Raw genomic sequence first — 13,739 nt, 5'->3', positions numbered from 1 at the left:
CTGCAAAAAAACTTGTTTGCCCAAAGGTATCAAGAACTACATACCCAAGGAAAAAGAGAACACTTAAAGAATGCTCTCCTCAAACCCAGCTAAAGTAGATACTCTGCTCCTACTTAATGCTCTGGCTAGTTTCAATGCTTATTCAATGCATTTAGAAAAGGAACAACCTGCCTGAAATGTATGATCATAAAAAGGTGTGAGGTGGAGAGGAAGAAAGGAATATAGGTGCAATGGCAGTGCAAGCTTCCCTACACTGCCAATGTACGTCAGCTCTAACCTAGGACAAGGACTTTTCTGGATGACACAAATGTCCTATCTATGCGTCTTTGAACAATTGGTCTCTGTAGCTACTGCATGTCCTGGGTATGGAACTGTGACCATTAGACTCTTTTCACATAGGCCACCAATATCCAACAGACGGTAACAGTTCCCATTTGATCACAATTTACCTGGGGTGCTGGAAGCACTAGTTTGCTTCTTTTTTTAGTAAACTCTGACACTCCACTGGTCTGAAGAATAGCTGAAGGCAAGTCGGATTCTTTCTTCCGTTTCATATGCTGCTTGTCTTTTTTACGCTCCCTTCCTTCCTTCTCTCTGTCACAATGGACAAGAAAGTCATTTAAAATACTCGGAGCTGATCAGCAAAGCAAAACCGGCAATTCAGAAAGAGGCATAAAATCCTTTGCTCCCTCTCCCTCTCTTATCCTCCTCTCCCACAGGAGCCCAAACCACTACCTCCCATGTGGCCCCATCCCCAGGTGGTCATCAGCCAGCACTCAGAGCCCCTGGATGGCATGGCCACAGCACCCCCAGGCTACAGCCCTGGTGCTTGTGGCCAGACAGTGTAATCACCATGCCCCAGCTAGTCCCAGGATTCAGGCAGCTAGGCAGCACAGTGACCGCACTCCCAGCCCCCAAGGTCCTCCTTCCCATGAGCTCCCCCGTACCCCATTCCCCTGCCTTGGCTGCTGAACCTCCACATCCCCTGCCCGGAGCTCCCCTCACCCTTTGCACACTTATGTTTGTTACAGGCACTCTTGGATAGCAGCTCCCCAACCCACTGCCCTGAGCGACCGCCTTTGGGGTTTGCAATATAACAGTACCATTAAAAAATGGAAGTTACTTTCACCCCGATTTAGGAAAAAGCTTGCTGCTTTAGCTGCAGTTAGTGGAGATCCACTGGTGCTAGACAACATGTCAGTGACTGCGGGGAGAGGGAGGAGTATTGAAAAATCCTAAGAAGCTCCAAGAATTTGTATATGCAAGCTGGAGCTGCCCTTCTTCCCACAAATGGTAGGAGGAAACCAGGGAGCCATGGAAGCTTAGGAAACAAGGCTCTGCCCTTGGAGGAATACGAAGAGAAACAGCAGATGAAATCATGCACGGGAAGTTGGGGGAAAGAGTTCATAGGGCACGGAGCCAGGTCTGAATCTCTACACTGCTCACCCCTTTTTAAACAGACACTTGAATTAGGGACTGTAATTCCAACAAGAATTTCTGGTGAAGACACTTGAACTTCTATGGTTCACAATCACACAAACCTCTCATGGGAATTGCAGCTCTGTAATTCACAGCTGTCTGCTATTTGTACTGTACATCACGGATTGCCTAAGCTAGGAATTGCTGTAAAAAAATTAATGAGATTACAGCTAGTAAATCAAGTTGGATGGATTGTTGGATCTGCCCACTCGATAGAGAACAGTTGGCAGAAGTAACTGGAAGTGAACTGTGGAAGTACAAACACCAGCATGTTGGCTAGCTCTGCCGTCCCATTTGAAAACATGCATGTAAACCGCTCAAGCATGCATTTTTGGGACAAATTTTTCAAATAAAGAAAAAGTACTTGAGCAGATTCTAATAATAATACAATTACATATAACAACATGGCAATAAAACAAACTAACAAAGTATTGCCATTACACTCTCTTACAAGCAATTTAATAAAGCTACGTGCTGTAGAAAGAAAAATCAGTCATTGCTCTGATGAAAACTAATATGCAATTATCTTATTGATGTAAATTATGACAGTGCTAGGTGATGCCATGGTTTAAATTCTTTAAGGCCTTTAAATTCAAAGGATTAAAAATGAGTTTGGGAACCTCATTCTGGTGTCTAGTCAACATTTTCCACATTATTAACTGACCCAAAATTCACTAAGACAAGCAATCATCAGAGACTTAGAACTGACAAGAAGGGGACTGTAAGTCAGAATCAAGATACACTGGCATATACCCAGTGAGAAACATACTTGCCCATACCAGGCTTTTGTTACATGAGCACTTAAAACAAACATACGATCTTAATTCTCCATCCAGGTCTTGCTGACGTAGCTTCCTGAAGTCCGCATCCAGCGCCTGATAGTTTTCCTCCAATGTATCGTAAAAGCCTGGAGCAGGCTTCTTTTCAAATGGGATTTCTGCATTGTAATCCACTCCTCTCTTCTTTTTCCTTTTCTTCTGGATCTCTATCCCTGCAGCTCTAAGTTCCCTTCTCTTCTGGAGAGCAGCAAGACGTCTGAGGAACACAGTGAATGCAAAGGTAACGTCGCCTGTACAATAGTCACCTTTTACCATCAAATAGTACTTAGGGGTGAGATATTTATAGAATGTGAGGGACCATAACACTAACATTATTAAATGTTTATATTCTAGGAGCATCCAGATGCTTCAGTCAGGCTGCATATTCATTGCACACACATGAAAGGATACAATGACACAACCACTGCCATCCTGAAAAGATTGGAATCTAAAACCTTGACCCAGCAAAGATTTAAGCATGTGCTTTACTTTGTAGATTGCATGTAGGCCCAGTGAAATCACCCTGAGTAATTCCACTGCATCAATGTAAGCACATGCAAGTCTTTGCAGGTTTGGGGCCTAAGATGAGCAGTATATGAAGGGTAAGAAAGAGGAGTACGCTATATACTGCTGTTATATACACATCTGTAATTTTAAAAAATCATTCTAACTAAATAAAGCAAGGTGGCAACTATAATCCCATTTTTCTTTCAAGCATCACCAACTTGTTCATTTCTTTTTGGCATCTCAGTAGAAGTGGATCTTGAAGAGAAGTTGAAAAAGGACAGCAAAGGCTTCACAGAGCAGGTTAGATGAAAGGAACAGAAAGGGAAACTAAAAACACATTAGAATTAACATTATTATCAAGAGACAACACAGTAGGAAAGTGGAGGGGATGGGGTGTGTCTACCTAGCTTCTTCCAGCTGCTTCTCTCTTGCTTTTCTCTTGGCCTTCTTCCCCTGAGTATTAGCCAAACGCGCTCTAGCTTCAGACAGCATTTCAAGTTCATCTGCAAAAAGCACAGAGAAGGAAGGTTACCAATTTTTTACGTTGCATTATGGAGCTGGAGCCGAATATTAATATCAGAATAAAACCAGAAGCTGCCACAATTGGTGTGCCAGTATGGATCCTCGTGCCCTCTACATTTTCTCTTTACAATGAGCACAATCAAATGAACACAAGAGCTCAAGCCACCAACCAGATGACCCAAACAGATCACAAGAACATTCATAACGTTGGAAATATTTCACTGATGTGTGAGGCTGTTTAAACTGAAATAAGAATAGTCCTAGTAAAAGGGAGACTGAGCACAATAATAGAAAAGCATTTCATTTGTATTTAGGCCTACACGATAATAATGAGTGACCAATTATGATGATGATAGGAATAAGACATTTGAGAAACTACTACTATTCAAGAATAGTCCTTATTCAGTCTTCACCCTGGGAAACTTCCTGGAATCCTACACCTCCTAATAATCTAAAATATCATTGGTGTAACATACAGAATAATTTGTACTGGTACATGTCAGTAATAATTCACTGAGGAGATATTAGCTCGTGTGAAGACACAGAGGAGAATTTCCAGTGGGAAGTCAGTAAACAGCAGAAAGCCACGCAGGGGAAAAAACAACCATTCTAAGAAACACAGATGACAAAGAGGGGGCAGATCCAAAGAGGGAAGGAGACCACATGAAACTAAAGAAAAGAAAGAAGAAATCTGAAAGAGGAAAGTGAAATAGAGGGCTTGAGGCAGAATACAAGATAAAAACTGTAGGAGCAGAAACAGGCACCTGAAAAAACAGAAAACAAAAGAGGCAGGATGAAGCAAATAAAGATCAAAGGAACTGCAAAAGAATTAATTTTAACACTCTGATACATGTAATAGTAATAGAGAGGTAGCCGTGTCAGTCTGATCTTGCTAAAACAAAAGGAAAAACTATGTAGCATTTTAAAGACTAACCAGATGGTTTAATAGGTGATGAGCTTTCGTGGGCCAAGTGGATCTGGCCCACGAAAGCTCATCACCTATTAAACCATCTGCTGTTCGTCCATCGAGGTCGATGAGGACCACCCGGTGTTATCAGTTTAGTTGGGGGTGGGTTCGGAGATGGCTGATTAGTCCAATCCGAGCCCGAAATTGACAGTTACAGTGGAGACATGAAAGATCAGACTGCCGACCAGAGGAAAAGATACCATCCCTAGACTTGCGAAGACGACGTTTCTCTGCAGCATAACGCAGTCTCTTTTGTTTGTGGGCTATTGCACCATCATGTATTTGTCTGCGCCAAGTGGAACGATCAACAGCAATACTCTCCCAGTTTCCAGGATCTATGTTACAGTTCTTAAGGGAGGCCTTAAGGTTGTCTTTGAATATCTTCTTTTGACCTCCAAGAGATCTCTTGCCGTGTTGTAATTCACCATAGAGCATCTTCTTGGGCAATCATTCATCGGACATGCGCACATGGCCAGCCCATCTGAGTTGTGCCTTCTAGTTAGTCTTTAAAGTGCTACATAGTTTTTCCTTTTGATACATGAAATATATTCTTAATTTTTACCTTCATCCATGTCAATGGGATCTGGCCGGGCTGGTTTGGTTTCTGGATTTGGATCAATTTCTCCTGGTTTCAGTTTTCTGGGATCATCTGCAGTTTCTTCCTCATTGTCTCTCTGAGCAGCTTTATCTCTGCAAGGAAGTACTAGCACATTCAGGTGATGAGATTCACTTTATGAATCTGGAGAAAAAGTGTGTCCTGAAATCCCAACCCTCAAAACTGCCCACGAAATGTAAGCCAGTAGCTCACAATGAATATTACAGACACTACCTGCAGAGAATTATGAATCACTAGTATCTAATCTACTAAAACAAAAGCATCACAAACTTAATACCAATAGCGGAAAGAGAGGTAATGAAACACGCAAAACGGACAAGTCAGCACTAATGAAGATGACAGGGGTGAACTCACCTATGGTGGGTAACAGCTGTATATGGAAAGAAACAGACAATAGAGAACTGCTGCAAACAACTCTACATCTCACTTGTCGCTTCTAACTGCCAATAGTCCCAGCAAGAGTTTGTAGGAGAGGAGAGAATTTGGCCTGTTAGTAATCCCTGCCAGCAGAGGAAATGAGCCAGTCATTTCTCTCTCTGCCTTCCTCCAGGCCTTGGCCAAGAACCTCTCTCATCAAGCTAGGTAGTCCAACAACCAGCCAGCAACCTACGTATGTCCACGTAACAAACTACAAACCTTTTCCTGCTATTTATTGATAGCAAAATAGAGTCACTTACAACAGAAATTCATAATGTTCCAAGCACTGTGCAGCTGTTCTTCCAATGATTGGAGCAATGGTCCTCCACTGGGTTGGCATTAGCTTGGCCAAGTGTAAAAGTTTCTCCTCTTCTTCCCGTGACCATTCTGTCTTTTTGATACTTGGATCCAGCCACTCGTACCTGTTACATAGCAGTAAAATTAAAGGCGGGCATTTCTGAGACAGTTTATGACAATTTGATTATGAACAAGTCATAGTCCTTCCACATATCAGTTATAATGGGATTTCAGAATCTCATCCTGGATATATCAAATCTATGGCTATATACAAATGTGTAGTATACAAAGCACTTTCATACATAGAAAGCTTTATAGTTTGTTCTCATTTGTCATTCAGGTCTTCCCATCTCTCCTCACCCTCACTTTTTTTTGTTTTTGCCAAAAGACTGAATTAATAAATCTAGTCTTTACTTTCAAATGGTTACAAGAAATGGTGGAAAACAATAAGGCCCCAATAATGCAAATACTTAAACATACACTTAACTTTAACATGTGCAAGTAGTTTCGTTAGGTTATGCTTCCATTAAATTTAGCATGAATGCCTCAGTGTCTGCAGGACTGGAATCTAAATCTCATATGCATTAGTTGGAATGGTGTGTTAATTTTAAGGGTTGTTTTTTCTAGTACGCATTCTAATCTAGTATTGGAAAATTTAAAAAAGAGGAGGCTAAACTCAGCAGTCTGAGAGATGACCATTTAGAGCTTATTTTAAATGAATTTTCTCTGTGAGTTCTCCTTCTGACAAATATTTCATCCAAAATATGTAAAATCACAGACTATAAAGTGGTTATTTTGAACTGAATTTTCACAATGATCTTGTATCTTCTGTTTATGTTATGTCACTGATGTCATCTGTAAAGTGAATGGCTTTCTATTTGGCTCGCATTACATTCAAGGAATAGGAATGTGTGATATCTACAGAAGATGAAATCAGATAAGAATCATGAAGTTCTACCTCCCTCCTCTGGACCTGAACCACTGACAAACTCTAGAGTCTATCTATATTATTTTTAAAAGTTTTTCCTCTAGGACGAGGAAATGACATCATCATGTCACTCGGCATCCCACATCCCCTCCCGCTTCAGGCACCCTGCTTCTTCCCTTCCTCCCCACTGCTAATCCACCAGGGAACGGTAACTCCTGAGCAGCAGCAGCACTGAAGGTAAGTTGCTGCTGATGGGCTTCAGGGGGAGGAGGAAAATTCTGGGGGGGCCCACGAGAGGCCTGCTGTAAGGAGCACTAAAAAAGTTCAGCACGGCGGGGGGGCAGCGGTGGCGAGGCCTGCTGTGGGGGAGCGCCAGACTGGGGGATACTCTGGCCCGAGTTGGGACCGGGGCTGGATGTGCCTCTGGCAGCCACCATGGCAGGCTGCCAGGATCTAAAATTTTGCCTGTGGCACAGGGGTGCAGGGTGCCCTGCTGCAGATGCCTGATGTGGAGGAAGGCCAGACTGGGGATCACCCTGCCCAGAGCCAGGGCCAGGAAGCACCCCAGCCCGAGCCACAGTTGGATGTCCCTCTGGCAGCCGCCCACCCACGTGGCAGATGCCAGAGGGACATTTAGCCCTGTTTCAGACTAGGGCGCCTCCCGTAGTGGGCCTCTGCAGTAGAGACCTCTGTCCCTCCCCATGGGCCTCGCCGGCCCCACCCCGCACCACCGGCCCCTATCCCAGGGTTGGATGTCTCTCTGGCAGCCACCACATGGGTGGGAGGCTGCTGGAGTTTAAACTGAGCAGCATGGCTCCTCCACTGTCCGGGGGCAGGGGGGAAACAGGAGCTGCAAAGCCTTGCAGTGACTCGGGTGAGGAGAGGGGGACGCGCAGGACACATAAGGTGTCTGCGGCAGTCTGGAGGGAGTGAGGCATGTGGCAGTTGTGCAGCCTCGCCCCACACAGCAAGAGGGAGAGTGCTCCACACTCCTTTCCTCCTCCCTACCAGAGGGAGAAAGCCAGGCCAGCCACAGCCTCTGTCTGGCCCAAACCTGCTCCCAGCAGCAGCCAAAGGGAGAGAGCCAGGCCAGTGCGGCCTCAGCCCAATCTCCCGGCAGCCAGAGGGAAAGATCCGGGCCAGCATAGGTCTACCCCACTACCCTCACCAGCAGCCAGAGAGGGGAGAGCCGGGGCAGGCTAGGGCTCCAGGCGCGGCGGCCGGAAGGGGCAGAGAGAGCCAGGGCTGCCTACCACCAGGGGGGGGGGGGGGGGAGGAGCGTTCACATTAACAATGGATCTCACTTTCCCACTCGCTGTTTCTCTACTTACCATCTGGCTTTGCATTGTTTTGCTGATTTTCTGTGTAACAAGGAAGCAATACGAGACCATTGGTTTTTGCCATATTTCATCACAGCTGCTTTAAGAATTTCATCCTTAAAACAAAAATAATTCTTATTACTATGGGTCATCAGACAACTTCATCAGAGATGAATGCTTGCTTTTAGCTCAGTGTGGAGAAGCATAGATAAGAGTGGTGTACTGGTGGAAAAGGCAAAAGAATTGTCTTTTTCCCAAAATTTTGCTCTCATCAAGATTAGCGCTGTTTCACCAATGTCATAAATGTTGCAGCTAACATGTTAAATTACTATAGCTGAATGAAAATTATTGCTGTTTACTTTGAACATTTGCTAGCACTTGGTGAATAGTTAGTCTCATTGTTTCTCCTGCACATGAAGTTTCCAGGGTTGTGTAGATCCTTCACACAACAAAGGTGGAGAAATATTTTAATAAGACATTGTATAAGCTGAAAAGTGGGGCACGTGCGGCACCTAAAACCAATTTCAACTTTTTTTTTTAATTGAGTAGATTTCATATGTCTTCAAGTAGAAGTTTCAGATTTGTGATAGAAATGGAGCCACCTGGCTAAAGAACATATTTGGAAGGCCTTAAAAAGCAGAGCTCAATATCTAGACAAGTACTTTGTTGCCAATCGAGTCACAATTAGAACTGCTTACTTTATGATATTTGCATCCTACACCTAACTAAGTTCCTGTTCTTGTATAGTTCATTTAATACTATACATGGCAGATTAACAACTTTGTTTGGAGATAGCAGGCAACAAAATGTTGTCAGAAGCACTTGCTTTGTGAAAGTGCAACTGCAGACAAGCATAATTTTACAGTTTAATGGCACCACATTACTTAGGAGTGCTAAAAGTTCTTGTACTAAACCTAAACAACCAATGGCATATGAAAGCTGTTTATGAAATGTCCCATTTGCGGGTGTTTCAAATGAAACAACTGCAAACCCTCAAGAAGACTTCAAAGGAAAGAGAATACAATTTCCATTGGGGATGTAAAATCCCAGTTAACCAATTAAGTGAGATCCCGCACAGGGTGGGAAGTGGCAGCATGAGCCAGCAGCCACAAGTGCGGGAGGGGTTGACTTGCAAGCCTAGTCTCCTGTGCTTGGGGCTGCCAGCTCCTGCTTCCTCCCCCCCCCCCCCATGAGTTTTTGCTCCTGGTCCCCCAGAATGGGGGGGAGGAGTGGCGGCTCTTGACCCCCATGGAAATGGAGCAGTAGGGCTGCAGATGGGGTCTGCTCCTGGGTACCGATTAACTGGTATAAGCATCACTCAGGAAATCGATTAACTGGTTACCCATTCACAACCCTAATTTCCATGTGTTCATGAAATCTTCACTACAATGTGGCTGGGTGGAACTAGGGAAGGAAGGATGGTGGAAGGGCGTCCCTGTGGGCCCTGCAGAGTAAGGCTTATACTGCAGAGCCTGAAGTGCAGCCAGATCCATGAGAGCAGGGCCAGTAGCAGGTGCATGTAAGACAGCTCCCAGTGCAGACCCGCTCCAGTGGCTGGTCCCAATCCTGGGCAGCTAGCTGCCCTGAGTTGCAGACTCTGCAGCATAAGCTTATAAGCCTTATACTGCAGAGCCCACAGCACAGCTGGCTCCCCGGGAATGGGGCTAGCAGCTGGAGTAAGAGGCAGTGCTCACTGGGAGTGGTTTACACACCCAATGGCCCCAGCTCTTAGCTGCTGGCCCCACTCCTAGGGAGCCTGCTGCTGCCTTGTGCTGCAGGCTCTGATACTTCAGAGCCCACAGCTTGGAGCAGCAGCCGGCTCCCCGGGAGAAGGCCAACAGCTGGGAGCCAGCAGGCACTGGGAGTTGACTTGCTGACTGTGCTGAGGGCTCTGCAGTATAAGCCTTATACCACAGAACACATAGCACAAGGCTTACATACCTAGTGTACGTAAATCTTCAGTAACAGTGTAGTCAATTAACCAATTAAGCAATAAGCAAAAGTTTATAGGTTAATGCTATAGACTACATGCATTTCCCACTGCTACCTAGTACAATTTTTAGGAGGCTGGCCAGTAGCCTGTCTCAGTCCTGGCTTGCACCGAGTCTGGGACCTATCCCCGCTGTGGCTCTGCATTTAAAGTGTATTAGGAAGTAAGCAGGCAGGAGCTCAGACCTACCCTTCACCCAAGACAGGAGCTGCTGCCACTCCTGTATAAGAAGCAGCATCATAGCGTGACAGGCAGTCAGTCCATGAGGGGAGGTGGTTTTTAAACTGGCTCCCTTCGCAGACCAGCTTCTGCCTGGCCCTGAGCACTGCTGCCTCTGTATCAGAGGCAGCAACATGGAGTGGCAGGGTGATCCTCAGGAGTGGGGCTGGATTACACTGGCTGCTGGCCCTGCCCCTGGGGACTATAGAATAGTCGAGTAATCGATGAGAATTCATAAGTTACTCGACTATTCAACTAACTGACATTTAACATCCCTACTTCAGACTGCATTGTGACTAACTTGAAGCTCTGAAATTTGGACTGAGATATGTCAAGGGAATGTTTAGCTCTTTCTAAAAAATTAAAAAGTCTTCTCTGCATAATAATATAGTGAGAGAGGGGAGTATGATAAGACACCATTTGCTATAAGTTAGCATCACAAGTAACATTGCTATGATGTAAAAATAATCACTGGCAATTTTCCCATGACCATCATTTAGCTACACATGTTTACTGTGAACCAGTCACCACAGATGATAGCAGCCCTCAGAGGTGATGGGTCTTTAGGTCACCATCCCCTGAGAAGATAAAGATGAAGAGGAGAGAGTATCTTTGGATGTCTGAGAAGATAGGAGAATACAAGTCTTGCCTAATAGAGGGAATTGTTTGTGCTTGTTAGGTCAGGATATGATCAAACTTTAGTTATGTAAAGGATCAAATATTTGCTTTGTCAGAAATGCTTCTTACCATAGGAGTGCAAGCTATACTTAGCCTCACCCTCCCTCATAGGAAGCAGGTAAAGCAGACTGCAGACAGGAACACTTTTCAGCACACAGGGACCCATGTGGCTCTGGCCAACTGTCCACGTTGCAGTGAACAGCAGCCTGCAAGCGAGAACAACTCCCAGCGCGCACGACCCGTGGGGATACGAGCCACCTACTTATGCTGCACACTGGAGACACCAGGCTGCAGAAGAACCAGTTCCAACAGGTCCCTGCCCATTCATGCACACAGGGACCACTACCAGCACACAGGCACTCATATGGATCTAAGACCCCTGGTTATGCTGCACACTGTGAACCTCAGCCTACAGCAGAACCAGCTCCTGTACACAGGGCCTGTACAGATCTGTGCTCCTTGTTGATGCTATGGGGGAGGGAGGGCAGACTACATATGGGACAGCTCCCAACACACAAAAGGCTGATGTGGATTTGGGTTCTCTGCCCATGCTACATACTAGGGACCCTAGACTGCAGTGAGAACAGCTCTCCACACACAGAATACTAAATACTCTAAATACTGAGAGCCCCAGACTAGAGAGGGGACAGCTCCCCGCACACAGGGCCCATGAGGATCAGAGCCCCTGCCCATGCCACACACTAGGGGCCCCACGCTGCAGAGGGGGCAGCTCCCCGCACACAGGGCCCATGAGGATCAGAGCCCCTGCCCATGCCACACACTAGGGGCCCCATGCTGCAGAGGGGGCAGCTCCCCGCACACAGGGCCCATGAGGATCAGAGCCCCTGCCCATGCCACACACTAGGGGCCCCATGCTGCAGAGGGGGCAGCTCCCCGCACACAGGGCCCATGAGGATCAGAGCCCCTGCCCATGCCACACACTAGGGGCCCCACGCTGCAGAGGGAGCAGCTCCCCGCACACAGGGCCCATGAGGATCAGAGCCCCTGCCCATGCCACACACTAGGGGCCCCACGCTGCAGAGGGGGCAGCTCCCCGCACACAGGGCCCATGAGGATCAGAGCCCCTGCCCATGCCACACACTAGGGGCCCCATGCTGCAGAGGGGGCAGCTCCCCGCACACAGGGCCCATGAGGATCAGAGCCCCTGCCCATGCCACACACTAGGGGCCCCACGCTGCAGAGGGGGCAGCTCCCCGCACACAGGGCCCATGAGGATCCGAGCCCCGCCCCCTGGGGCCCGCGAATGCTGAGCTAGGGGGGGAGGGGCGGTAGAGAACCCCAGGCGCATAAAAGTAGTTCAGACTATGCCGACAACACGCTCCGCGCATGCGCACAACCCCCATCCACCCCATTTCAGCGCATGCGCGCCACTGCCCCTTCTCGCTGCGGAGCGGCGTCTCAGCGGCTAGGCCCGCGGCGGGAAGCGGCCCCTACCTCGGTGTTTCGCCACACGCCCCCTTTGATCATAATCCGCGGCATCTTGGCGGCGGAGGCGAGCGGGCTCCAGAAGAAAAGAGTCGGCGGAGGCGCGGTAGAGACACCCCTCTTCGCGCTACGGCCGGTTGAGATCCTGCGCAGGCGCCGTGGGGGCGAGGGCGGAGGGAATGTGTCAAAACTCCGAGCCGACGGGCCGTTAGCTCGTGGCTCGAAGCTGCACGCAGGCGCGTTGAGAGGGCACGCGGCGCCCGCTAGTGGGCGGATGACAAACGCTGCGCGTGCGCAGCTCCTGTGAAGGACGAGGGAGGGGGAGACGGAATAGCTGGCACAGGCCGGGGGAGAATTGTCACAGCGCCACCTGGTGCCTGGAGGTGCTGCGGGCACAGAACCCCGCCGGCTGGTGCAAGCTGCCGACACTAGGGGCTGGAAAAGGGACGCGGCGGAGGCGGGTAGGAGGGAGTGGGGCTGGGGCTGATCCCGCACGTGGGAGCCTCGTGGGACGGTGGGCGCAGGAGGGGGAGTGTGTGGGTTTATAAAGCAAAGTGAGGCTGTCCAGGGGAGTGTTTCTTGGGACGGGGGGAGGGTTGGGGAGTTGTCCTTCTGTCTGACTTTGCAGGGGTGGTCTTTTGGGACTGCGGTGGGGGAGCAGTCCGTCTGTGCAAGGGGGGGTCCCTTAGGATGAGGGGGTGGGAAGCTGTCTGTCCGTCTGTGCAAGGGGGGGTGTCCCTTAGGATGAGGGGGTGGGAAGCTGTCTGTCCGTCTGTGCAAGGGGCGGCGGATCCCTTAGGATGAGGGTGGGAAGCTGTCTGTCCGTCTGTGCAACGAGGGGGTGTCTCTTAGGATGAGGGGGTGGGAAGCTGTCTGTCCTTCTGTGCAACGAGGGGGTGTCTCTTAGGATGAGGGGGTGGGAAGCTGTCCATCTGTGCAATGGGGGGGTCCCCTAGGATGAGGGGCTGGGAAGCTGTCTGTCCGTCTGTGCAACGGACGGGGGGCCCTTCGGATGAGGGGGTGGGAAGCTGTCCATCTGTGCAACAGGGGGGTCCCCTAGGATGAGGGAGTGGTAAGCTTTCTGTCCATCTGTGCAAGGGGGGGATGTCCCTTAGGATGAGGGGGTGGAAGCTGTCTGTCTGTCTGTGCAAGGGGGGTATCTCTTGGGAGGGTGGGTGGAAAGCTGTCTGTCTATCATCTGTGTATATTGTGTCTCTTCAGGAGGGGAGCCTGTGCAGGTGAGATCTCCGGATCTGTCTGCGGTTCAGTGGCTCTTGGGGGGGGGAAGTTGTCTGTGATGGTGGGTACCTCTTGGGCTGGGGGAAGGGAGCTGTTCATCTCTCTGTGGAGGTGGGTGTCTCCTGGGGCTAGGAGCTGTTTGTGCAGGTGGGCGTCTCTCAGGATAGGGTGGTGAGGAGCTGTCTGAAGGTGAGGCAGTGCTTTGGGGTGGGGAGCTGTCTGTGGAGGCAGAACTATGCTTTGGTATGGCAGTGTGTGGAAGTGAAGTGCCTGTCTGTAAAGAAAGTGTCCCTTGGG

At 48.5% G+C, this 13,739-nt stretch overlaps 1 protein-coding gene across 1 annotated transcript in view; it reads right to left on the bottom strand.

The window, feature by feature from the left end:
* CDC5L (cell division cycle 5 like) overlaps nt 1–12,474 on the bottom strand; it is a 43,492-nt gene extending 31,018 nt beyond the window's left edge. Inside the window, exons 1-7 of the mRNA XM_006120665.4 lie at nt 12,213–12,474; nt 7,883–7,986; nt 5,587–5,748; nt 4,856–4,983; nt 3,208–3,307; nt 2,296–2,514; nt 450–594 (exon numbers count right to left, since the gene is read on the bottom strand). Coding sequence (XP_006120727.1) covers nt 450–594; nt 2,296–2,514; nt 3,208–3,307; nt 4,856–4,983; nt 5,587–5,748; nt 7,883–7,986; nt 12,213–12,257 — 903 coding nt within the window. The 5' untranslated portion in view covers nt 12,258–12,474. The remainder of the gene's footprint in view (nt 1–449; nt 595–2,295; nt 2,515–3,207; nt 3,308–4,855; nt 4,984–5,586; nt 5,749–7,882; nt 7,987–12,212) is intronic.
* Between the last annotated feature and the right edge of the window lie 1,265 nt (nt 12,475–13,739).

Source organism: Pelodiscus sinensis, chromosome 3 (genome assembly GCF_049634645.1).
Source record: "Pelodiscus sinensis isolate JC-2024 chromosome 3, ASM4963464v1, whole genome shotgun sequence".
NCBI classification, from domain to species: Eukaryota; Metazoa; Chordata; order Testudines; family Trionychidae; genus Pelodiscus; species Pelodiscus sinensis.
This window is presented reverse-complemented; position numbering and strand designations above follow the sequence as displayed.